Genomic DNA, 25198 nt, shown 5'->3' with positions numbered 1-25198 from the left:
CTTCGTCCTCCAGCAGGACAACAACCTTATCAAGTATTGACCCTAGGAGGGGGGTTGAAATGTTTGCCACACTTTTTAGGTTTTCTTTGTTAAAATGTGAAGAACCATGTATCGTTTTCCCCTCATTTCAAAATTGTGCACTACTTTGTGTTATTCTAGAGCAGTGGTCCTCACTTCCGGTCCTTAAGGGCCAATGTCCTGCAACTTTTGTTACTCTGGTTCATTAAACAATCAGAGCATCAGCAGGACTCAGGAGAAACTGACTGCATACTGAGGAGGTACAGTAATTCAGCCATTTTACTCATGGGGGTTGGACCAGGAACACATCTAAGTCCAGGACACCGGACCTTGAGGACCACTGGTCTAGAACAGGAACTCCCACTGAGATCCAATGAGGTTTATTTTTGTAATGTGGGAAAATGTGAAAGCGTTCGAGTGGCATGGGTCCTTCGCAAGGCTCTGTACTTTGTTCTAAAGTTTCCCCACTATTCACCAGCGCCTTATAAAACAGAAAGTGTTCTTTGAAACCAGGTGAAAGGAGTTTGTGAAATGTATGCAAACATAGATTATCTTGGAGTGCATGTAGGCATGTGTCAACATGGTGAACACACTCGCACATGGTTCTGTGATCCAAAGGGAAAGCGTCCAATAATCATGTGTGCATCCATGCAGGTTAATTCAGGTTAGCCACTCTCAGAGCGTTGTTGTGTCCTGACGAGTGCAGCAGCCCTGAACCTGTTTCTGAACTTTGCACCTAATGATGGGAAGAACAACTCGGTGTCCTGCATCCAGAAGATGCTAGAGTACAGGAGCAGGGTTTTTTTTTTTCAGACATAAGCATGATATCGATAATACATTTTTCACACAGTGTGTTAAAGCAGACAGCACTGTGTTCTGACATTTTGTCCTTTTTATTAAAAGAGCTGTTGGTATATTAGCCACAGATTATATATGTGAGCCATTTTAGGAAAGTCACAATTGTCCCTGCTGGAATTGTGTAGCTGAAATTCTCAACACACATGGGTACAATCTGGTCATTCCCATAATGCACAGCCAAGATTTGAGCTGGAGACCTTCTTGAAATGAGGACATACCACTAACACAAAAAACAAGCTAACTAAAGTAAAAATTGAAAAAACATTAACAGCTTCAGATCATCTTGGTGCAACGGAAGTTCTTATAGAGGTCCCAAGCTGTCTTTTTATCTTGGAAATTAGGAATAACATTATTCTGTTAATTACCTGTCTTGCAATTTAAAATTTTTTTTACATGCATGGAAAATTTCATCTTTCAAAATCCCCCTCACACTAAAACGTTACTTGCACTGGCATGAACTGACCTTAGTGAAGAAGCCAAATGCTTTGGATAACAAATAATAAGTTATCGATTTACAGATAAATGACAGCCATGGGGCATTCACAAATCAGGAAATCAAATTCCTCTGTCACCTTCAAAAACAAAGATTGTTTCCTAGTATGACCAAAAATATCAGATTAGCAGGCCCACTCTCATGAATGCCAGATCTGAGGAGATAAAGCAATCCGGTCTCCATTGTGTTTCTCAGCGGTGTATGTGAGCGCCGCTGTAGTCCTGGGTGGGAAGCATCAGCAGTGATCCAGCGAGTTACACTGCTCTACTCCTACACAACGGCAGCTCTGTCAAGTGCGTTCGTCTTAGAAAAAACCCGGTCAACTTCCACAAGAAAGGAAGCTGACTTTTTTTTTTTTACTATTAGGAAAATCCTTTAGTTAAAAACAATGAATTCACTGAAGAGGAATAACTTTTTAGTGGTATAGAGGGTCCATTCTCCCCCACAGTCCTCTGAAATAGCTGAAGTCTCCCTTCGGCTCTAATGAGATGCTTCTCTCTGCGATGTTGGCACAAGCTGAAGTTGCCTGTTATAATCACCACTTTCTGTTCAGAAAGACAGTCACATCTGTTATGTAGGCGAACACTGCACACAAACAAGGCTTCTTCACATACAGAGATACTCTTATATAATGCATTTTGCTTTTTCTGCCACAGTAATCAGCCAAGACATTATTCATAGAGCATCAGAGTCATTGCTCAGAAGAGCTCCACTGTGTCTAGGGTGTGAAGCTTGAGTTTTCTATCAGTAGCCTGAGAGAAAAAGGATTCAGTTTTTAAAAAATCTAAAGCCTTCAAACTGCCAGTGGTCATTGTGTCTATTTGTTGTCCTAAATTCTTGGATTTTCCTTCTGAACTTCCTTAAAGGAGCAATAAGTTAGATATTTACTGTAAAATTAACCAAAATCATTCTCAGTTCTCACCTGTGATGCAAGTAACATTCCCTATAAACAATCGGTCCTCTCCATCAACAATGTCTTAGTCAAGTTTTCCTCCTTTCAAACCTAGAGGTACGATCCGGAACGACTTTGGTTTAGAGTGTAGCCTGTGTTTACTTCCTGGTTCCTGAGCCAATAGTATGAGAGTTCCCAGGGTTCCCAAAACAGAGCGCAGCATTTGGTCTTTTACCTTGGTAAACATGTAAGCCAGCAAGAGACGCAGACCAGAAATAGTCTCAACAATACCTAAGAAGCCTCGGCTTCCTTCAAAAAGGTAAAATGACCTGAGGCGGGTTATCCTGTGTCAGCAGAAATCCAGTGGGGTCGGTGGGAAGCGTATTTGGCCGCGTTTCACAGCAGACGGACCGTTGAGGAAACGGCATAGGCTGTTGTCAGTGGCAGGCTGTTGGCCCTTTTTAGGGTGACCAGACGTCCCCGATTTCCAGGGACAGTCCACGTTTTGGACGACAGGTCAGCGTTGCAGCGCACCGATCGCTATCAGATTTAGATTTTCGGTGTAAATACTTTATCACCTGCAAACTCCTTTTACATAATTTTATTTTCTTTTGAGACACCCCTGTGTAATGATCTGTCTGAAACAAACTTCTTGGTTCAATTCAAATAATTTCAAGCGTAAATCTGTCAGAGGTCTGAATCCTATCTGAGTTTTCTTTATGCTTTCTATGGTTTCTACTGCATAGTTGAATCAACGCTGTACTGCAGCACAGTAGGTGAACCGTCCCAGTAACTAATGTTGATTGAAGACAAGCGTCCTATCCTCTCCATGGTCTACGGATATCTTGATGCTCATAAGCACCTTGTAAAAGCAGCAGATGGACCGCTCTGGCTGATTTCTCCTTTCTGCTTGATTTCTCCTTTCTGCTCAGTTTCCGTGCGGCGGCTCTTAAATGTGTGTGGGTTTGTTTTTTATCTTGGAGATTAAAAGAAAACATCCCAAAAAAATGTTCTATTAAGACATTTTCAGCTAATTACGCCCTCATCGTGTCTGGCTCACATTCAAATTACCACTTGTGCAAATCATTCAATTATCATTTTTATAGATTTTAGGAATATATTACGAAACCAAAAGAACCTTTTACTCATCTTGATGAATAAATGTCTTCCTCGGGCCATCAGAGGGTCAAACAGAGCTTCACAGAGAAGCTTCACCTGTCACATTTCTTGACAGCCAAGCAGGACGACGACGGCGGGATCTGCCCGACAGCGTCCGCCCAGAGGCTCCCTGGTGACAACCTGCTGGGTTGGCCTCAACATGTAACTCTGGGTTACAGCCGGCAGATAGACCCAGAATAAAGGTTTCCCAGGAGTCCCACCACTTGGTCACCGAGCAGTTGGACATTCAGCTCTTCTCGATAACTACACCTCTATGATCTTCTACACGGCGTCAAAAATGTATCCATATTTTGTCATCAACATAAAAATCTCCTTCTTTACATGTGAAGCCAAAACAAGTTGGACTCTTAAACAAGAATGGCATCCTTTCTCTAATCTTTCTTTATCAAGAAGCATTTTCTTTCTTCATATACTCTCTATAGACCAACCGTGAACATATGGAGCACACATGGATTTTATTTTCAGTTCTGTAACTAAGGTAAAGTGTCCTTTGGTCCATGATCGGTTTATCATACATATTAAAACGTCGCCAGAAATATCTGCAGTGAGAACACAGAACGTTCTCACTCTGAGCACTCTTCGGGTTTTGGACAGCGACTCCGAGAAAAGATCTGAAGCCAAACGGCCTTTCTGTGAAAAAAAGAAATACTGAGTCAAACATGGAGACAATAAGGGAGTTTGGGTTCTGTCATTGTTTAGGAGGGATAAATACAATTTGTCATGACATATTTGCACGGGTATGTGACAGGTGAAGATAATAGCTCGTCTTCTGCCGGTTGTACAAATCTCTTCGGTGCATCTATTGACTCTTTGTTCCTCCTTTCAGACAGTCGACATCCACAAGGAGAAGGTGGCGAGGCGGGAGATCGGCATCCTGACCACCAACAAGAACACAGCTCGCTCCCATAAGATCATTGCTCCTGCCAATCTGGAGAGGCCTGTGCGCTACATCAGGAAGCCCATCGACTACGGTGTGCTGGATGACACGGGACACGGAGTCAAGGTAGGTGGCGGAGATGAACTAGTGGTGATTGTCTGATCGAAGCGTAGAAACGCTGTAAAGTGTTTGATTGTCATCAACGTGTTAAAGTTCTCTCTAGAAGTAGTTACAGGTCGATGATGTTTTCCTGTTTCTAAGTTCAAATGAAGTTGGGTTCTTTGTACACCAGTACTAACCTATACATGTAGTGGAGCCTGTGTGGTCCAAACTAAAGTACCGATATTTAAATGGGAGATGCGAGGGAAGGACCTCTTTCTGGGTGTTTTGGTTCCTAACCAGCTGTAGTTCCTGTCCCACACAAAGCTTTTATGATTCATAAATTGTGTGTTGGAGAATCTTTTCAGACATTACACTGTAGAAAGGAGGCTGCACCGTCTCCCTATTGAGTAGAAAAGCAAACAGCTGATATAAATGACAGGGCTGGGTATCGATTCAAATGTCAGGAATCGGTTCAGTTCCAATTCTCAAGCTTTAGAGTCGATTCTTTCTGATCTCAAATGGGTTTGCAGGTATTAAAATATTTATGAATTACCTGAATTACATGACCGTGTAGTTGTACAGCATCTTGATACTAACATTCAACAGCCAATTGATAAAGTGATGGTAGCTAATGGTGGCTGTAAGGACCAAAGCCTGTCCCTGAATGATGAGACAACTGCTTTCACCAACGTACTGTGGGGCAGAATAACCAGACATGTTATCAGAAATGCCAGCTTACACATTAAAGTTCAATCTTTGGTTATATGAATCAATCTTTAGGAATTAAGGTGAGAATCGATTGTGAATTGGAAATAGATTTTTTTTAACACAGCCCTAATAAATGAGGACCCACTGGTATATTGTGGCCTTCGCCAGGAACCACGCTGTCAATATCAAAAATCTCCACTCTTACTGAAGTCATTTTCACTAACTATGTAAAGTGCGCACTTGAACTGGAGTCTTAATTATCTTGCCGTGTTTTCGCAAGGATTTATTTAGTCACACACTTGAGCGTTGCCGCATCATGTACTTGAACACAACTGAAGAACCCGTATCTGCGTCTCTGTCTCCAGCTCAACCCGTGTTTATCTGCAGCTCTCTTTCTGCCTCGGCTTTTTCTGTCTGCTGTTTCTAACGCCACTCTGTCTAACCTTCAGATAAAAATGTCTTGTGTTTCTTCTTCCTTCTCTTCCCTCTGCTGTCACTGGTGTGTTAAGTGGTTGATGAGGTTCAAGGTAAGGATCTGCAACACTCCTACACACAATGTAGAGCAAATGCGTCTGGTGTGCCTGATCTGGTGGTGGTAGGAGGTGTTAAAAGCTGTTTTATTTATACACCATAATGTGTATATCATAGATACTGTACATGAACATACGGAACAAATTTTAGCTTAATGTTCGGAGAAAACTTCCTCACACACATGTCTCCTCGCTCTGATTTTACATTTATTCTGAATGTGCTTTTATTTAGGTAGGTACACAAATATGGATGCTGAGGTACTAAAATCCTAGTGCCTGTAATGTTTTCCATCCTTCGTGTCCTTTCAACTCTGATCGTTAGCTGTATCGCATGTGAAAACCTTCTTCTTCATTGGCTCAGTGGTAACTAGACTCAAAAGCCATCTATTTATTTTGTCACTTCAAACTTGTAGCGATGAACCATTAACAGGAAGTCAAAGGAACAAGTGCACTAAGCCACCTTCAGATGGACAGAACAAACCAAATTATCTCAAAGAGCTAACACCTGCAGGTCAAAGGTTTTTGTTATTTTAGAAAGGCATAATATGTCCTGAAAATGGTCCAACAGAAGTTCAGCTGTTGCCACAACCAGGAAATGTTACTCTGCTGGCAATAAATGGATGCTGAGTAAGGAAAGGAGCAAAGGTGGTACAGTGGATTGTAGAAATATTCCAACTTCTGTGACTTTACATTTGTCAAATATCAGTGTATTATGTTGGGATTTTTATTTGGTAGACTAAGACAAAGTGGCCGATAATTGTGAAATTATAAAATGGAGTTGGGTTTTTAAACAAAATCCCAAACTCGTGAAAATGGAAACGCTATGGTGCAACTACAGGCTACCAAGGCCTGATCACGCACCCAAAATGGCTAATTAGACCATCAATCAGAATAGCAGCCTGATTGGACAACTTTTCGCCCCTTAATCCGACCCTGGTAGAAGAAACTCACCCAGGCCCCGCAGTCTACACAGAAAACATGTAAAAAGAACTTCTTTAGTCAAATAAGACCAACATGTAATTGTTTGAGCTACATGCAAAATGCTTGGTGTGGTGAAAAAGTTACACCACCCATGACCCTTACAGCACCATCCCCACTGTGAGACACGGCGATGGCAGCACCGTGCTGTGGGGATGCGTTTTCATCCGTCTCTAGGTAAAGCTGGTGCAGGTTTACCCAAAGGTAAAAGGTGGCTCTGCAAAGTGCTGACTTGTTTGTAAAGTTTTTCAAACCCATATATTATTTTCTTTCTCGTGTACAACCATGCACTGCTTTGTGATAGTCCATCGCATAAAATCTCAGTAACAATACATTGACGTTTGAGGATGTAAGGCGACAAAAGTGAAAACTAGGAGTTTGAATACTTTAGTAAGACTTAGGTAGAGCTCTAAAACCAACACGTGAAAAGGTGAGGTGATGTCAACTTGGTCAACTTCTGTGCAGCTTGAAGCTTTTCTGGATAACATAGAAGATCTGTGATCATGTTTGGCCTTGTGGCTACATTATAAAAACGCATGTTCCAATCAGGTTGCTGATTTTGATGGATTATGCCTGACCTCTGTACTTTTGATAAAGGCTGTATTTGCTTCCACAGGTAAATGGCCAGCAGAGTATGAAACTAGGAGGAGGCCTGTCCCGCTCCAATCCCCCGACTCAGAAACCGCCAAGCCCTCCGAGAGCCGGCAAAGGAATTTTAGGGTGCGTACATTTACCTTCGCTTTGCATTTGGCTTTGTTTTCTGATTTTTATCCAAGCTCATTTCCTTGCTTTTCTGAAAACGATTGGACTTTGTGACGCTTTTTGTGTATGTGGATAACGTCAGATGAGGCAGTCATCTTCACTTGTGGTGTTCTTCGCTCTGCATTTAGAAGAAATACGGTACAACCGGGCTGCAGTTTGTGCATCTTTATCTGTAGTGAAAAGACGGGGGTCGTGTGACGAGGTTATTCCAGATTTGAGCCGGCAGAGGAAAATCACATTCACTCACACACACACACACACACACACACACACACACGTACCGAAATGCAGCGCTCTGAGGAATAACGTCATCTGTTGTGAAAGCTTGTTGTGTTCTCTGCCCTTAAACATCTAGGTCGCCGGGCTGTTTAAATCCTTCTTTTTGGCTCCTTATCTTCACCTCCGTTTTGCTGCCCCTCCTCCTACATTATAATAGTGTGCCCTTATGCCACAGTTGTTCCCTCTCACTTTATCCACATCACTTTTGTCTGTATCCATCACTTTAATGCAGTTTATTGATGTAGCACCAATTCACAACGCGTCAACTCAAGGCACTTTACAAAGTCAGATCAATCGAATTGCTAAATTGATTGAATAAACTGATTGATTGATATGACCTGTTTAGCAAACCAGGCAGATCTAACTATCAGATGGGGTAACATTACAAAATAGGAAATAAAAATAGGCTTTTCTACAAATATGTTGTTTCTGGTTGATTTTGTGTAAGGTTTCAAAATATGTTGTGAATATATAGTCATTATAATATCAGTGTGGTCAAATATTCGTACCACATGGACTATTTGGAGAGTAATAATTGTTGGCCAGTATGACCCAGGTGTTTTGAACTTGCATTTTCATGCTAATGTAATATTTAGCCAGTTGGACAAAAGTCTCGCAGCAGCAGATGTTCACGGCGGACAAAAATGGCGTCTCCTGAAATCCTAAAAATTAGAAAGTGATGGAAGCAAAGAGGAGAAAGAGAGAGGAAAGAAAACAGGCACGCAGCTGCAATATTTACTGCCATTGCAAGATTTGTCTAATATCGTGTTGCCGTAGTTTGGAGCCAAAATAAGAATCGAAGAATAAATGTAATTGATTGCACATCCATACTTTAAAGTGTGTTCTCTTCTCTTTTGTTTGATACCGTACCAAACTCATGGCATCATCAGTCTTTTTCGCAGATTTTCCTCTCGCCATCTCCTGTCTTTTCTCTATGTTTTGCAGCTGCAAAAACTGTTCCAGAGAAACGTAACCATGAAAAAAAAACACTTGATGGCTAAACAGTGTGCAGTTATAAGAAATAAAGGATGCATTGTGTTTTTTTCACCTAAATAATCTTTTTAATCGAATCATTTAAAGCTGCAATGGAGTTCTGAGAAAACTGGATTTTGCTTGTCTTCAGGTTTTCCTGTAAAGCAGGTTGTTTCTCCAAACAGCTGTAGGAGGCGTGGGCAGCGCACACACTGGCGTGACTGACATTGCTAAGTCCCTCCTCCTGGCCCTAATTGGTTGTTTCAGACCGGGAGGGCTGTATTTCTGCAAATGGAAGTAGGGCTAACTTTCAGGAGCCAGTGGAGCTTGATTTTTTTTTATTTATTTTTTTCCCACATCTGTCTAATATTTTATTGTCGGCACATAGTGACAGTTTTGACAAAAAAATACATTCTTACAAAAGTTACATGCAGCTTTAATTTTAGTGCTAAATATTTCTGATGTGTACTTGTTACAGCATCCATCCAGCATTTGTCAGGTTGTACTGGAGCCCAGGCTGTATGTTTAAGGTCATTGTCCTGCTGGAAGGTGGATTTCTGCTCTGGTCTTCAGTCAGTTTAAAGCCTCTTGTAGGTTTTCTTCCAGACTTTATGTTACGCTAACCATTTCTCATTAAACCTGACCAGCTTACCTGTTCCTGGGAACAGGAACAGGTAAGCTTCCTGGTGTGTTCAAGGTGATATGAAGTCGTTTTTTTATTCCACATATAACATTTTGGAGGTAGGCCTTCCTACTGATTTCTTCAGCTAATAGTTTTCCTTTCAAAAGATTCTCCTTGCTGAGCTGTGGCTCTCTGCAGCTCCTCCAGAGTTCCCGCGGCCCTCTTGGCTGCTTCTCTGATTAAAGCTCTCTTTGCACAGCCTGTTGGTTGAGATGGAGAGAGATGTCTCGGTAGGTTTTCATTTGTTGCATTGTCTTCAGTGTGAGATGATGGGTTGAACAACACACTGAGATCGTCATAGCGGGCCCTAAACAGAACACCTGCAGCTGTAGTGACAGTAACTTAGACCCAGACTTCATTTAGCGGTATCACATTAGAGAGGGCTGAACACAAATGCAACACAAACTATGTTTTCAGGTGTTCGTTTGTGAAAAATTTTGCAAACTGTACAATATTTATCTTCCATTTCACAGCTCTGCGCTACTTTTTGTTAATCCATGGCAAAAGTCGCATTAAAAAGCATCTAAAGATTGTGGTTGTAATATGGCAAAATGTGAAAGGGTTGAAGGCCCTGTGTGCATATGGATCTGGGGAGGCAGAGCTGCCAGAGTCAGCGGGATCCTCCTGTTGACTGATTTTATCTGCCTTCCAGTTTCCTGTTACCTGCTGATCAGCCGGCTGTTTGCATGGCAGGATTATTTTCCCTCTGAAATCACCGTCATCGTTAACTAGCATAACAGCAGAGCCTTCAATCCGACGCTCGCCAACACACAGGCCGCGTTGTACTTGCTTCCTGTCATTTCAAAAGGTGAGACACGTCATAAAAAAATGGAGAGAACCTTCAGCTTTTTGAAGCCAGCATCCAGAAAACGTCTTTTCATCTTTTACTTTTGATCCAAAGTGGGGGGTGCGTTTCTAGGAAAGGCGAACAGAAGCAGCTTAGCAGTTGGTCCGAACTAAGCCGCGCTCGACGAGCCAAGTTTGCCTCTCTCCGTGTGCTCGCTCCGACACACTCACAGACAGACGTGGGGGGGGGGGGGAAAGGGGACGACGACGCGGCAGAAAGTTGGCGGTGCGCTGCAAACAACCGTCTCTCTGACAGCACACACACTTTGCTCTGCGTTTGCTACTGAGAGGAACATTCAGTCAGTTTGTGCACTCAGTGTCGGTCCTGTTCCTGTGAAAAAGCGCCATTCAGACGGGATTAGAAAACCGTGGTCAGTGTGCGAGGTTTATAATAGAGACGCCCACGCGGCTGCTCACACACTGCAGCGACTAGATGTTTCTTCTGCTGCCTGAGAAATGTCCCATTCATCAGCGGCTTTACTTCTGTTAACAATCGCTCCTTTGTCGGGCCTTGTGTTTGTTCAACCGTGGGTGCAGAGTTTTAACTGTGTGCTCACAATGCCTTGGAAAGGTTTCCTTTCAAACTGAACGGTCTGATTGTCCTTGTGGAGTTTGTGTTGATGCTTAACGGACTTTTCGGGGTTCACCCTGGGAGATCTCCTTATTGGGAATGTATTATCAAACTTGGTATCCAGGCTGTCTTCCAAGTTTTTGCTTCTGTCCTACATTTCTTCAGTTTTATGACGCCACAGGAGTTGTGATTGTCTAAAAATACATCCTGACCTTTAAACGTGGCCTTAACTTTTATTTTTTTGTCTTTTACGGCAAGAAGGAGCCAGACCCCGGTGTGTTTCTACGCCGTTCCCACAGCTGGAGTTGTGGCCCTGACTATAAAACAGCAGCAGTTCTTGTTACAGCTGTTTATTAGAGCTTGTTATAGATTCTTTTTCCCTAAAGGTAAAAAATAACATGACTTCATCTTGTGGCTCCTTAACAGGATATGTTGCAGATAAATGTTCCCAGCTCGCTTTTCACAATGACAGATGTGTACACAACAGGGACGGATGATCGTGATCCGGCGTAAGCCTCTTCCTCACCTTCACATCTTGCATGCACAGGCACAAGAACTCCCCCTACAGGACACTGGAGCCGGTACGCCCCCCCGTGGTGCCCAACGATTACGCCTCCAGCCCGACAAGAAACAATACGGGTGCCGGACAGCTTCCGAGTCCGGTCCGCACCGCCACCCTGAACCAGCGACCCCGAACGTACAGGTAGTCGGGCCAGAGTGTAAATGTGGCCGAGAGGGCTGGCTTTCAGACGTGCTGCTGCTTCTGCGCTCATCCGACTAATCAGGAGTGGCTTCTAAACACAGAACTCCCCATATTCAACACATCCGCAGGTTTAGATGGGAACCAGAGAGCTAAAAGGGCTTTAAATCAGAGCTCACAGTGCTTTATGCTTTAGGCCGAGTCAAAATTAGCGAGATGTGATGTGTTTCAGAGGATTTCAATGAATTTGGACATAAAGTGAATTTATTTCTGTAATTCAAAAAAAAAATGCTTCTTTTATTTAATTCTTTATATTTGTTATACATAGAGGGGAATATTTCAAGCAAAATTTCAGTTAATTTTGAAGATTATAGCTCGCTGCTAATGAAAACCCAACATTTAGTTACTTGGAAAAGTCAAATATTGCATCCAAGCATGCATGGAAAGTTGAGAGGAAGGAAAAAGTGCGGTAGAACAATGTGCACAAGCGTAATGACAAAAGCAAAAGCAACCATGAGCAGATTTATGGAGCTAAACCAGTGACAGCTTGCAATGACTTAATAAAAGATTTGGCATTGTAAAATTAATCATTAAAAAATGAAACATTGAAAAATAAAATAAAAACATTGAAAAATTAAACATTGGAAAGTCAAACATTATAGATAGTCAGTAAAAACTTATATTCTCATTTTATGCTACAGCTTTTTTCTATGAGACGTTTTCATTGTCACTGCAGAGTTTCTTCAGCTAAGATGTCACGACAAGCTGGAGCTGTTTTCCCATCGGGCGCGGGGCTAAATTCAAGGCCCCTTCAATGCCCCTTCGTTTTTTCCGGTACTCATCATCATGTACCTGCAATGAACTTATAGAAAGCTCCAGTTCAAATACGGCAGCTCAACCGCAAGAAAGGGTATAATTTTCCTTAATATTATCTTCATTAGCTTATACAGCTAATGATTGTAGGGACATGGAGCTGAAGGAGCTCTGCAGTGACACTGAAAACATCTCTTTGAAAAGAAGCTGCAGCAAAATGAGAATATCATCATAAGTTTGTACTTTCTGCCAATGTTTGACTTTTCAATGTTTGATTTTCCAATGTTTAATTTTCCAGTGCCAAATGTCTTTTTCAACAACATTGCAAGCTGCCACTGGTTCAGCTCCATACAGATTGTTACGCAAAGATTGAGATTTTGGAGGCTGTTCACATGAACTGCAGCTAGAGTCAGTCAAGAAACACCGTTCACAGATGGATCCAGGATTTGATTCGCTGGGATTGGCTACTGCTAAACCAGAGACGTCGTCTCTAACCTGGACGATGGAGAAACTGACTGAAATATTGCTTAGGGGCAAAAAAACACATTTTCCTTCTAATTTGGAAATCAAGATCCCAGAGATTGTAGGAAGCGTGGAGAGGCAAACACAATCCAAGTTGCTTGAAGACCAGTGTGACGTTTCCTCAGTCTGGGATGATTTTAGGAGCCATGTCATCTGCCGGTGCCGGCCCGTTAGGGTTAGTCAAGCGTAAATCAGCACAGGCGTCAGCCAGGAGGGTCTACTTCCTGCCTGCCTTTGCTGACGAGCTTAATGGATGCTGACCTGAAGCTCACAGGGAACAGACTGACTGTTTGAATTGAATTACTGAATAAATGTACTTTTAGGGGTGGGGTGGGGATTTGAGAACATCATCAGGTGCCCACTGAGTAACATGCACCTTTAGTCATTATTTAGTCCCAAACTAAACTGCCATGTGTTGAATCTAAATGTTTGATAAAGTTCTGGTTCAGCTGACACTAATAGTTGCTTTTTAACTCATCTTTCATGTTTTATGCCTGATTTCCTCCATTTACAGCTGATCTAACCACTTATCAGTTTAACCGAGCATGAGCAAACATTTTGAATGTGTCAAATTTCCCACTTTTGGACACAAGTTATCAGATATTTTACAGCCGCTGTAGTTAAGACACAAAGAAGGCTTTTGTGTGGATGTACCGATGTCAGGACAGATCTAGCAGAGCTACTTTTCCCTGTTTTATGCCAAGTTAAGCTGAGCTATTCATGCAAATGGTGCCTTTGGACATTTAGGTGGTATCCAAGAATCTGATCCAGAAAACATTTCAGAGAAGGCCTGGAGGCGCCTGTCTTAAAATTATTCATTTTAAATCATTTTTTTCCTCCAAAATCTTTGCTCATGACTTGACCACGGTCCTGTAGGCTTTACCTTTCAGCTGGGTTTCATCACGCGTTGCCTTGGCTCCTTGGCTGCTTCCAGTGTTTCCTCCACTGTTTGCGCTTCAAGCGTCAGTGTCACACCAACACAGAGGTCACAGAGTGCTGACTGTCTGCTTACATCCGCCTAACTCTTTCTCTTCGTCTGCATGGTTCCATCTTCAGTTGTGCATTTACTCGATCTCACGGATTGTTTTCTTCTTTAAGGGATTGTAGACGGACAAAGTAAACAGACTTGGTTTTGTCCTTTGTAGTTTTAACACAAAAGAAGTGCCTGATTTCTTTTAAAGTAGGTATTAAAATGAAAATAGTTATCCATATTTGGCGTGTGTTTGTATTTTGTAACATAGTTTTATAATGTAAACTTATTGGAGCTTAATTGTGCCATTTATTTCCAAGTTTAACGTTCAACCTCAAGAAAATCCACAACCACTTGTTGAAAAGGCAGTGATAGCCTCTAGAGTCGTCACCATGCATGAGCTTTAAGCTTGATACGATCCTGAAGGTGCGTTCCCGCCTGCCTTAAGACAAATACCCAATCCTTCTTAATACAGCAGGCCACTTTTTTATTGCATCAATCAGGGCAAAAGCAGCAAGCCCGTTTAGAAGGCAAGTACAGAATTTAAAAGTGTCGCTTCCCTGGATTACAAACGCGTAGACAAGTTAGAGGAGGTTTTATTTTTACTTTTATTTTAAACAAAGGCATGAGAGGACTGCGGCGCTCGTGAGATTTTCTTTTTAACGTGCCCCCAACGATCTGTGGCAGCTGGCAGCATGTGATCTTTGTTAATTAAAAGGTTTTTTTCTATTTATCTGGTGAAGGGTTGATGCTACAACTTCTTTTGAGTACGGCAAAAAAAAAAAAACAATATAGGTACCACCACAGGTTCCTGTACCTCAGTTTGAGAACCTTGAGTTCAGGCACATGTTAAAAGGAAACGATTAAAGTCTGACAAAGAACATTTAGTGTAAAAGCACAATTTATCTGAACCCAGTCTGTTGCTCTGACTGAACCATTACTTTTCTTCCTTCTATAGTTGCTACATGTAAATAGTTGTCAGCTCTACAATCCCCCCATTGTTTCATTCATGTCATTTCTTCTTCGCTGCCATTAACCTGAACCGGCTGCTGCGGTTTGCTCGGCTTCTTCTCTGCAGGCTCCTGGCTTCTGTTCATCATCCCGCCTCCATCACTCCGCCGACCTCTTTGATCTCTTGTGGTCTCTGAGCTTTTTTTTTTAAATCTTCACGTCACTGAATGTTGTTGTTTTTTTTTGTCTGCAAAGATTTTGCATATGTTTGAAAAATGTTGGTACCATTTCAACAGGGCTGACAAATCTCTCCTTATCAAACCATTCTGTCTTGGTTCAGGACAAGGTTGCAACATTCACACTATTTTCAATGTTTATGCCTTTGACTGGTTTATATTATCACTGTTAGTAATTTATCAATTAAGAATAAGCCATTTAGGGCACCAGAGATGATGCCTCCCATTCTAATCAAGCTCTAATCCCCGTTTGAGCTCATTTAAGCCATTTTCTTTTTAGTTTCCGCAGATCGTATGTGATCTGCTCTTACCTGATTAGTTAGCTGTAAGACGACTCAGGCCTTTGACCGCTTCATGGAGACGAACTTCATTTACATTTGACAAGAAGTCTCAAAAACCACAGAGGCAACTCTCAGGGAGCAAGAGTGAAGGGTTTGATAGACAGAGATCCGAGATTTCCTTCGCCGGACTGGTAATGGAGCAGCACTGACCTTCCCGCGTGTGTGCGTATGTGCAGCGGTAGCAGCGGAGGCAGCCACCCCAGCAGCAGCAGCCGCAGCAGCAGCAGGGAGAACAGCGGCAGCGGCAGTGTGGGGGTTCCCATCGCCGTGCCCACGCCGTCCCCGCCCTCCACCTTCCCAGGTAACGGGGGAGGTAGGGGTACCCACGTAGGGGCACGGCCGCACGTGGCGACATGTGGCCCGAGTCCTAATGTGTGTTATTTCCTCTGTCGCCTTTCTTCGTTTTAAATGTAGAGCAAACAGGCCATTTAAAAAAAAAAAAAAGACGCCAACAGCAAAAGATAAAAGGTCGCTCAGACTGATGTAAGATAGTTTACTGGTTACATGAGCTATATCTTTCTCTTTAATTGCGTATTTAATGCATGCGCTGGAGCCACAGGGCCTGCTGGTTACAGGAGCGGCAGTGAAGCATTATTCATTTGTTCGTGAAGACGAAATGTAGCTAACCTGCACACCAGAAATATAACTCCATGCGTAGCACTGGGCACCAAAACGAACCGCTTTACTGCAGCTACCTTACCAGAAGTCCAACAACCATCCGAGTTTTATTTGGCTCACAGAGCGGATCCCTTTGTTTGCACCAGCAGCAGTCTGGAGCACCACTACACTTTTTCTGTTTTCTGTGCATAATGAAGTAATTATCAGTTGTTCTGAGTAAACTAAGTGTTAATTAAACACTTTGTTGTTTTCCTTTATGTAGAATATCTGTTTTGCCTTAGCCGCTGCAGTTCTCTCGTCTTCCCTCGCCCCCTGCGTTAACCTTCCTTCCTTCTTAACTAGCTCCTCTTTTTCTTCCCTCTTCCTCCCTTTCCTGAAGTCTCCCCAACCGCTGGACCCTCCAGCTCTCCCTCCACCGCTCCCAACTCCTCTCCTTCTCCCTCACCGACCCCGTCCTCTTTCTCCTCTTCCTCCTCCACCACAACCTTGACCCAGCCTAATGCACCTCTAGCACCAAACTCACCCGCACACCAAGCGGACTCATCCCCTCACACAAGCTCACAGACAAATGTACCAAACGCCAACAGCTCCCCACCTTCTAACCCTTCTCCCAGCACCTCCGAAGTCCAGTCCCAGCTGCCTTCTCTCCCTCCTCCTGCTCCTCCTCCTTCACTCTCCTCCTCCTCCTCATCACCTGCTGAAGGTGAGTTTGTCCGATAGCATCTTAGGGACCCAAACCTAAGTCCCATTTGTTCGTCCTCTGGTTAGTTGTTTTCTATCATCAGGAAGTGAGCTGTTGACGCTCTAGCTGTAGGTTCTGCATTGGAAATGATTAGTAAAAACTTTTTAAAAACAGAAAAGATCCTTTGTGTGCTTTTCTCCTCATAAACTTGCTGTAGATTGCTGTAGATACCTGTATCGACCACAAGGGGGAGACAAAGCTTTGCTACTACAGTTTCTTCTCTCTTCTCCAGCTCTGTGCAGGACAGCCTTTTTAAATGTGTTAGAATCAGAAAGCGTTAACATGAACTTTCATTTCTAAAGCATTTCTCTACTCAGCATAAAGATGTGTAACAGAGTTCCTCTCTGCTGCGTCAGGTCCCTTCGTCCCTCAGTTCTACAGTATGAACCGGCCTCAGCCCCGACAGCAGACCCCGCAGGTGGGGGGGTCACTTCCATACCGCCGACCCCCCTCCGTGACTGGTCAGCCAATAGCGACGCACAACCACGTCAATGGAGGACCCTACTACAACCAGAGCCCAGGTTTGTGTTGTTCGATGCAGGCAAAACATTATCACTGGAACCGTGATGCTGGGACTTCTTTAGACGTGCCTCTTCAGTGTCTACAAGATCCCAAGGCTTAGATGCAACTAGATGAGGCTAAGTTTAAACTTCTATATACATAATGGTACATTTGATTTATGTATCAGGTCGGAGCTCAGATCAGGGGATGACATCAGTCCTGAGATGAGAGTATTCTCGTTGGAAGTTGGACATCCAGCCGGATCAGCTGTTTGTTTCGGTCTTATCTGCTTGTTATGCTTTCTAAAGCTAGCCTCGTGAGACCATCCTGATCTCGCGAGCTTTCAAGGTTTCACTCGCAGATCAGTCTGGCTACTCTCCGTTAAAGAAAATTTGGAGCAGTTCACCAAACGAACGTCCAATCAGCGTTGGCTTTGAGGCGGGTTGAGGTGTGACGCAACGAGAAGATCGACAGTTCAGTCTAAAGAACATGGCGGCTTCAGCCGATGAAACTAGCGTTAGCGTGGCTATCGAGCAAGTTTTATCGGAATTACAGAGTATTTCTTTGCTGAGCTAACGAGCCTTTACCTGCAGCAGCAAGAGTAGCTTGGCTTGTGGTTGTGTTTTCGTCGTCGCTCGTAACAGAGCGACGACGAATCTGATTGGTTGATTTGGCCCGTCTGTCACCAACATAGGCCAATCAGCTAACCAGTATTTCCGCCCCTTCCCAAAATTACTTCAACGGAAGGTTTCCAGATGGATATGCGGAGCAAATCTATCTGGCGGCGTCAGGTTATTCTAAAGCAACATCTACAGGAATAGAGGTTGTATGTACAGCATTATGTGTGCCTCTGGTTAAATGAGATGCAGCCTGTCAGAAGTGGTAATAAAATAGTGTATAAACTACCTTTCATATGCACAGCAGCCATACTGCCAGTCAGAACTACAACTTCACAGAGGACCTTTTGTTTCATTTCTGACGGGGAACTCATAAATTAGAGTTGAATTGACTAAATCTTGTCCACAGTTTATATCGAAGGGTTTGAAATCAGAATGGTATCCTAATTTACCCCCGACTGTGTTTGCAGCCTCGCCTCCTCCCCCGTCGCTCCTGCAGTTCACCCCTCAGCTGCCTCTGATGGGTTTCGTTGCTCGAGTTCAAGAATCCAGTAAGCCCAGCTGTCCTGGTTGAGTTTTTTGCTCCTTTCACAAATCCATATACCCGCTTGTGTCCGTGCACCATGATTGTTCACTATTGATTCCTCCTGTAACTCTGTGAAATATCCCTTCGCCAACAGTTACAGACACTCCCCCTCCTCCTCAACCCTCAGAGACCCATTCAGGGCCTGACGACTCTCTGCCCACCCCTAAACCTTCAGAGGACGGACACGGTGAGGACGACTCTAAAGTAGTGGAGTACAGCGATCCGTACGCTGAAGAGGACCCACCCTGGGCCCCCAGAAACTACCTGGAGAAAGGTGAGTCCCAGAAATACCCTCAGCACTCTGAATTATTAACTGCCCAGTTCATTTAGTCACATTAGTCCTTTTTATTGGGAAAAGAAGAATACGTAAATTTTTACCAATTGACTCAGATTCCCAGTGTTGTTTTACCAGATAGGTCAGTCTTAGGTCTAATATCTCACTTGTTTAATAAGAACAAATTGCCACCATGTTGGTGTTTTTGTCGCCCTCCAGTGGTGGCTGTATATGACTACACAGCAGACAAGGAGGACGAGCTGTCCTTTCAGGAAGGAGCCATCATCTATGTTGTGAAAAAGAATGAGGACGGGTGGTTTGAAGGAGTGATGAACGCCACCACCGGCCTCTTCCCTGGAAACTACGTGGAGTCCATCATGCACTACGCCGACTGAGGGGGGAAAAAGCTAATTAACCTGCAGTTCAGTTCTGCTGATCTGAGCTTGAAGACCGAAGGGGACTTTGTTCTACCTTTCTATTTTCCTCCTTTGGGTTCACACGGACCTCTCACAACTAAGTAAACATTCATCTTAGTGGGATCTTATGATGATTTAATGGACTGGCTTTTAAGCCTTTTGTGTAGTTTTCTAATCTCCCAGATTATCTTCAAAATATTCTGTGCTCTTCGTTTATCTTGTTGAGAGCCGGCTGAACTTCAGCTAATTTTGTGTCAAGCACATTAGGCCGGGGGTGTTTCCAAACCGCTTTACTAACTGATAAATAACCTGCACACCACGCACACGCGATGTTTTAGCTGTGAATAGGTCCATTTATCAGAATGCTGTTTCTCATTCTTTCCGGTTGAGGTGGACAAAGTAAGATTTTGGAGCCAGAGACACCAACAGTTGCGTCACTGGTGTGGGAGTTGTTTCTGCAAAGCCCTGCGTCTCTTGTGCAGCAATAAGAAATGTGCTTTGGAGGGCAGAGAATTGTTCCTGGGGGGGTTTGTTTGTCTTCTCCACACCTACAGGGGGGTCTTATGGTGAATGGTAAATGGTTTGTGTAGCGCTTTATTAAGTCTGACGACCCCAAAGCGCTTCACACTACAGTCAGTCATTCCCACATTCACCCCGTGACGGTGGTGAGCTATGTTAGTAGCCACAGCTGCCCTGGGCAGACTGACAGAAGCCAGGCTGCCATACATCTGCACCACCAGGCTCTGACCACCGCCAGGTTATAAAAGGTAGATTTTTTAACGTTTCCCAGGGCCCAAAGATCATTCATATCTTAGTTTAGAATTATAAAAATAATTATATTATTTATTTTTGGTCTTTCCAAAAGTTGTGTACTGTGCCTTGTAAATGTTTCATGGACTTCCCCACATTTCGTCACATTACAACCACAAACTTCATTGTTTTTTCATTCAGATCGGACCTGATAGACAAAGCGTAACGTGTAATTGCGAACCTAAAGTAGCGCCACACATCTCAGTCGCTTTGACAAATTAAAATCAGACGCGTTTGGCATTCAGCCACCCTGAGTCGGTTATTTGTAGAACCACCTTTCATTTCTGTCACAGCAGCACCATCGATCTTCACATCAGCCTGGACCGTCTTCCCTGCCACGGGGACGGGAGCTTCTCAACTTGCTCTTCTGAGCTTTGGGCTGTGGTTTGATACCCTAACCCCGCTGTCAGCGGATGGGTGTCCCCAACCCTTCCGCTGCGCTCCCTGGGCCTCCTGATACGGTTTATCAGAGTAAAGAGCACTGAATGCGAAAACAGACAGCACACCTTTTGGATTTTTAGTTCTTAAACATCGTTTTTCTTTCACTCTACATTCATGCTCTACTTTGTGTTGGTCTGTCAGAGAAAATCTGCAAGAAATGCAATAAAGTCTGTGGTAACGTGAACAAATGTACAAAATTCAGTAGTATTTAAAACTCTTCTGAGATGCCATAATCGATGTGTTTTTTTAATTAGATTCATGTTAAAAGCAGTGACAAGAGAGGCTGGAAAATAATTAAAAAGTATGAAGGAAGAAGGTTTCCTGCTCCTGCCCTTAATTGCTATCGACTCCTTGGTGCATTTTTGCTGTTATGTGAAAGACGTGGAGCGCTTAAAGCTTTAGACCAATCAGATTGGAACAGCAGCGCTGCAGCATTTGCTGGACCCTTTGAGGAGCTCTGCTTGCGTTTCTGTTTAGTCTGTGTCTGCTTTCTGTTTCCTCAGCATTCACTCTGTCGTGCAATCTTTTCGTCTGTTTGCTTTGTTTTTGCATTTTGCCACGAGGACGGCAGGTGCTGAAACATGTCAGAGGAAAATCAGGCACTTCATCACTAACATTTCTGGGTTATTTCAGCAACATAAGCTTCCTCAGAAGATCCTGACCTCTGGAAAAGATCTTGTCCGTTCAATGAATCTTGAGATTTCTGAAACGGAGCTGTGAGTTTGAGCACAGGCTAAAATATTCTGCAGAAACAAGCTAATTGCCCCCCGGTCGCTGCAGGACGCACTGTGAGGGAGGAGCAGCTGGACCTGTCAGCTCAGCGTTCGGCCATTTCAAACGGACACAGTTCAGATTTATTTAGGCCGCCAAAACTTCGCACTCACACATCCGCCACTTTTTACGTGTCCCAAACACTGCTCTCCTTACACATTATAAACCCAGCCAGGATTAAACACTTAAAGGAGCAATAAGCGATATTTCACCACTGGGTAGAGCTTGAGCGCTGTCTGTATAAAGTATAAAGCCACGCTTCTCTCTATCTCCACTCCAGCACTCGGCACACATTTCCCCTTCTCACTCATTGGCTCACATGAGCCTGTTTGCAAAGGATAAATACACCGCAAAACAGCATCACCTTTCAGAGGAACGTGTCTGGTGAAGAAGTGAGTAACTTATAACTTTATAATGATGTTAGCTAGAGAAGGCTTTGATCCGATGGGCGTGCTGGCCGCCGTTTTGTGCCTGGCGGTGGCATTTTATGGGCGGGGAGTGGCTAAGCCCTGAGTGGCAGCTGTTCCCGTGCACGTACGTGCGTGCTCCGCCGGCCCAGCTACGTAAACAAGAGACTGGAGAACAACACAGAGAGATGATGTCTGACGTTTTGCCATAGTCCGTCTGAAAAGATACCTTTAGTTCTTCACTAAACTATTTTTTAGTTCTTTCTATCTAAAATAATTAAATTTCGCTTATTGCTCCTTTAGACATTATACTAAACCAGTGGGGAAGGTTTATGATTCATTAGATTAAGTTACTCTCTGCAGCCCCAGCTTTGTGTTCCACAGACACAAAGCAACTTTATTTTTCCAAAAATGTGAGCCCAGGTTACTATCCGCAAGGCTAGCACCAGAAACCCGAACTCGTCGTGATGACGACCCCTGTTCTGTGCGAACTGTGATCCTCCCGTCGTCACCTGGTGGTGAAGTGAACCTGACCTGTTTGCCAGTTGGAGATTCTCAACCTGTGGCCAGTCTTAAAGTTTACAGTGTGCTTGCCTGCATGCCTGATATATAACTGACATGTACTTACTATTTTTTTTTCATAATATTTGTCTTTATACTGTGTTTTTTACTGTGTTACCACCTTGTTTTATTGTCTTATTCTTCATCTGACGGGTTCTGATGTTCCTGCAGTTTCCTGTTCAGTTTTTTTGTGCAGGCTCTTTAACAGGAGTCCGCAGGGTCTGGACTGTGCAATGGATCAAGGAGGGAGGTGGATATTTTGTGCCAAATGTGTGTTTTGTGTGTGACGTGATGTGAATGCAGATCAGATCTGTGTGTGTGAATCTCTGCCAAACTTGTGAATATGGACCTTAAAACGGTATTTTCCCTGTGTGCGGTTTTCAAGAAGCATTTTACAGAAAAAAATCTGAAATTTAAAACTAGAAAATAGCTTTTATTATCGAATTCCATTTCCCAGTGGAAAGTCAGAAGGAGCTTATTTGAGCTTCTGGTTATCTCCTCATCTTGCCAGCTCTGGGTTTTGCTTTACCTGCAGCGTCCCTTTAAAGAAAAATAAAGATGTAGAGAGGAGCTGTGAAGCTGATGTTCAAAAGAACTGCCCACGTTTCCCCTCCACACGCACCCAGAATCTCATATTTTAGCTTCTTTAGGCTTTTTGAATCAATGCTAAATATTTTTGCTATTTAAGAACAAATGTCATTTCTTTGTGATTGAGGCATTTTTTAAGAACCTGTACTTGACTAAAGAATTTCTGATGTCAACTCTCTTTTTTTTAACTTGGACTCAAAAACAAAAAAGCTGAAATATTTTGCGTCACCCCAACATTAGAATTCATTATGTCTGCGTTTGTTTTTTTTTGGTTTCTTAATGACCCGTTCTGTGGTGTTCCCTCTGTGTGCTGCATCTTCCTTGTGGAACGTGTTCTCCAGAAGAGCCGTCTGCTTTCCAAACAGAATCCTAACTCTGAGCACATCGCTGTTTGGGCAGACAGAAGAAGGAAATTACTAATAAATGTTTCAACATCCTCACCTCTCTCTTCTTGTCTCTTTGTGTCAAATACAGTCAGCGTTGCGTTAAGCACCAGAATCCCCTGAGGCGTAAAAGTGTGTTGATGTCATGCATTGTGTATGTTTTATACTTGATTAGATGTTTATACTCGTCTCTCTTGCACAAGAAAGAGAAAGTCCTAAAGAGAGATGTGCTGATTAAAATGTGATCAACTAATAGACATAAATGACATAAATGAACAAAACTGTTTCAAAGCTAAAGCTACTTGCTAGAATTCTCTAAAAATCAGCAAAACTCTTCAGGTATAGTTTGCCACCTAGAGTACACGTCACCTCTGGTCAGTTTGCTATTTTGTTGTAAATTCTTATGTTTTGGTCTATTTTAAATCTAATTCTAAAAATCTTTACAGTCCAATGATATTTTGTTTTCTGCATTTAACCCATCCCTTTGGGTAGCAGTGGGCTGCCACTGTACGGCGCCCAGGGAGCATTCTGGGGCTAAGGGTCTTGCTCAGGGAGTCGGAGTGGCAATACATGGGACTTGAACCCAGAACCTCCACGACACATGCAGTACTCTAATCACTAGTCCAGCACTCTCCCCTAAAGCCTCAGATTCTATTTACGCAGTTGCAGAAAAGTGCTTGAGTGGTGGTTATTTTGAACAAGAGCCGTTTCTGAAGTGGACTGGGGCAGACGAGAACAGGCAGATTTAGTTAAAGATCTTTAGCGATCATATCGTGTTAAGCTGTTAGAAGCCACATGGAAGTCCCCCGTCCACTGGAAACGATCAGACTTGTATCAGTTAACCTCAGCTTGCAAGCACCATATTGATTAAATGATTAACAATCCAATTGCATCGATGCAAAATGAAAACATGGATCCAGTCATTTTTAGGACACGCTTTTACTTTGAAATTCACAAGGCATGAGACAGGCGATCTATTATTATTAGAAGAATGCTGCTGTTTGATTTAAATGCCTGAGGCCTGTAAGAACCTGAAAATAAAAGGATCAAATAAATGTTTTTCATAATAATGTAAATAAGTGTGGCAGATGATATGACATCATATCGATTGCAGACTTGTGAATTGAATTTAATGGAAAACGTATCGTAACAGACTTTGTGATATCAACAAACATCATATCGTCATCCAGACAAAAGCTGGTGATTAACACCATTGTACTGTAGTGACAAATCCTAATTTTTTTAATGTGGAACATGAATATTCAGTTAAATTTTATTTATATAGTTCCAATTCACAAGACATGTCATCTCAAGACACTTTAAAAAGTCAAATTCCATCAAATCATACAGACAGATTAGTCAAAACGTTTCCTATCTAAGGAAACCCAGTAGATTGCATCAAGACTTGACAAGCAGCATTCAGTCCTCATGAAAGAGCGTAGAGCCACAGAGGGTAGTCGTCTGCATTGTCAATGGCTTTGCAGCAATCCCTCAAGCCGAGCATGCATGAAGATACAGTGGAGAGGAAAACTCCCCTTTAACAGGCAGGAAAACCTCCAGCAGAACCAGGCTCAGTGTTGTGCATTGACCGACTGGGGGAGACACAGAAGCACACACTGATCCAGGAATCCTTTCTATGTTATATGGTAATAGCAGGTGATCTGTCTCCCCTGGATGATGTCACAGCTACCAGAACACCATGCCACGTATACATACTATAAAGAGAAAAATGACAAAACAAAAAGTTGAAATAACAACAAACAATGCAAGTTGGAGAACAGTAGTACTCATCAGAGTGAGTAAAATAGACCCTGATGTCATCTAGCAGCCTAAGCCACTCTAACTTTAAGCTTTGTCAAAAAGGATAGAACACGGTGCTACTCATGTTATCATGTGGCAAATATTTCAAAACCGAGCAGCTGGAAAACACTAAACGTGAATATAAGCAGATTAATACCGGTGAAAGGTCTGAAGAAGCTGTTGGCTCAATAAGTCAGTGGCTCTGGGGTGAATTGAATCAAAACTCAGATTCTGAAGCATTCAAGCTTACCATCTATGAGGAAATTTGTCACATGTAGTTTACTAAACATAGTAAGTAACACCAGCTCATCAGATTGTTCCTTGTTCCTCTGGTGACATCATCAACCCAAATAAAGTACACTCACAGCAGATCTAGTTTCCAAAAATAATAATCGCAACATTA

At 43.0% G+C, this 25198-nt stretch overlaps 1 protein-coding gene across 8 annotated transcripts in view; it reads left to right on the top strand.

The window, feature by feature from the left end:
• The window catches only part of LOC105940289 (abl interactor 2), a 39461-nt gene extending 16409 nt beyond the window's left edge, over positions 1 to 23052 (top strand). Inside the window, exons 3-12 of one of the 8 annotated variants that reach the window (XM_021308713.2) lie at positions 4267 to 4443; positions 5637 to 5654; positions 7252 to 7355; positions 11295 to 11450; positions 15457 to 15581; positions 16278 to 16601; positions 16997 to 17161; positions 18229 to 18309; positions 18472 to 18618; positions 18838 to 23052. In XM_021308713.2, the coding sequence (XP_021164388.2) occupies positions 4267 to 4443; positions 5637 to 5654; positions 7252 to 7355; positions 11295 to 11450; positions 15457 to 15581; positions 16278 to 16601; positions 16997 to 17161; positions 18229 to 18309; positions 18472 to 18618; positions 18838 to 19013 (1473 nt within the window). In that variant the 3' untranslated portion in view covers positions 19014 to 23052. Of the gene's footprint in view, positions 1 to 4266; positions 4444 to 5636; positions 5655 to 7251; positions 7356 to 11294; positions 11451 to 15456; positions 15582 to 16277; positions 16602 to 16996; positions 17162 to 18228; positions 18328 to 18438; positions 18619 to 18837 lie in introns of all 8 variants that reach the window. The other 7 variants (XM_012882776.3, XM_021308711.2, XM_021308712.2 and 4 more) reach the window with 7 other exon arrangements.
• Positions 23053 to 25198: the final 2146 nt, after the last annotated feature.

This window comes from Fundulus heteroclitus, chromosome 7 (genome assembly GCF_011125445.2).
Source record: "Fundulus heteroclitus isolate FHET01 chromosome 7, MU-UCD_Fhet_4.1, whole genome shotgun sequence".
Classification (NCBI taxonomy): Eukaryota; Metazoa; Chordata; class Actinopteri; order Cyprinodontiformes; family Fundulidae; genus Fundulus; species Fundulus heteroclitus.
The sequence above is the reverse complement of the archived record's forward strand: the minus strand, read 5'-3'. Positions and strand labels throughout refer to the sequence as shown.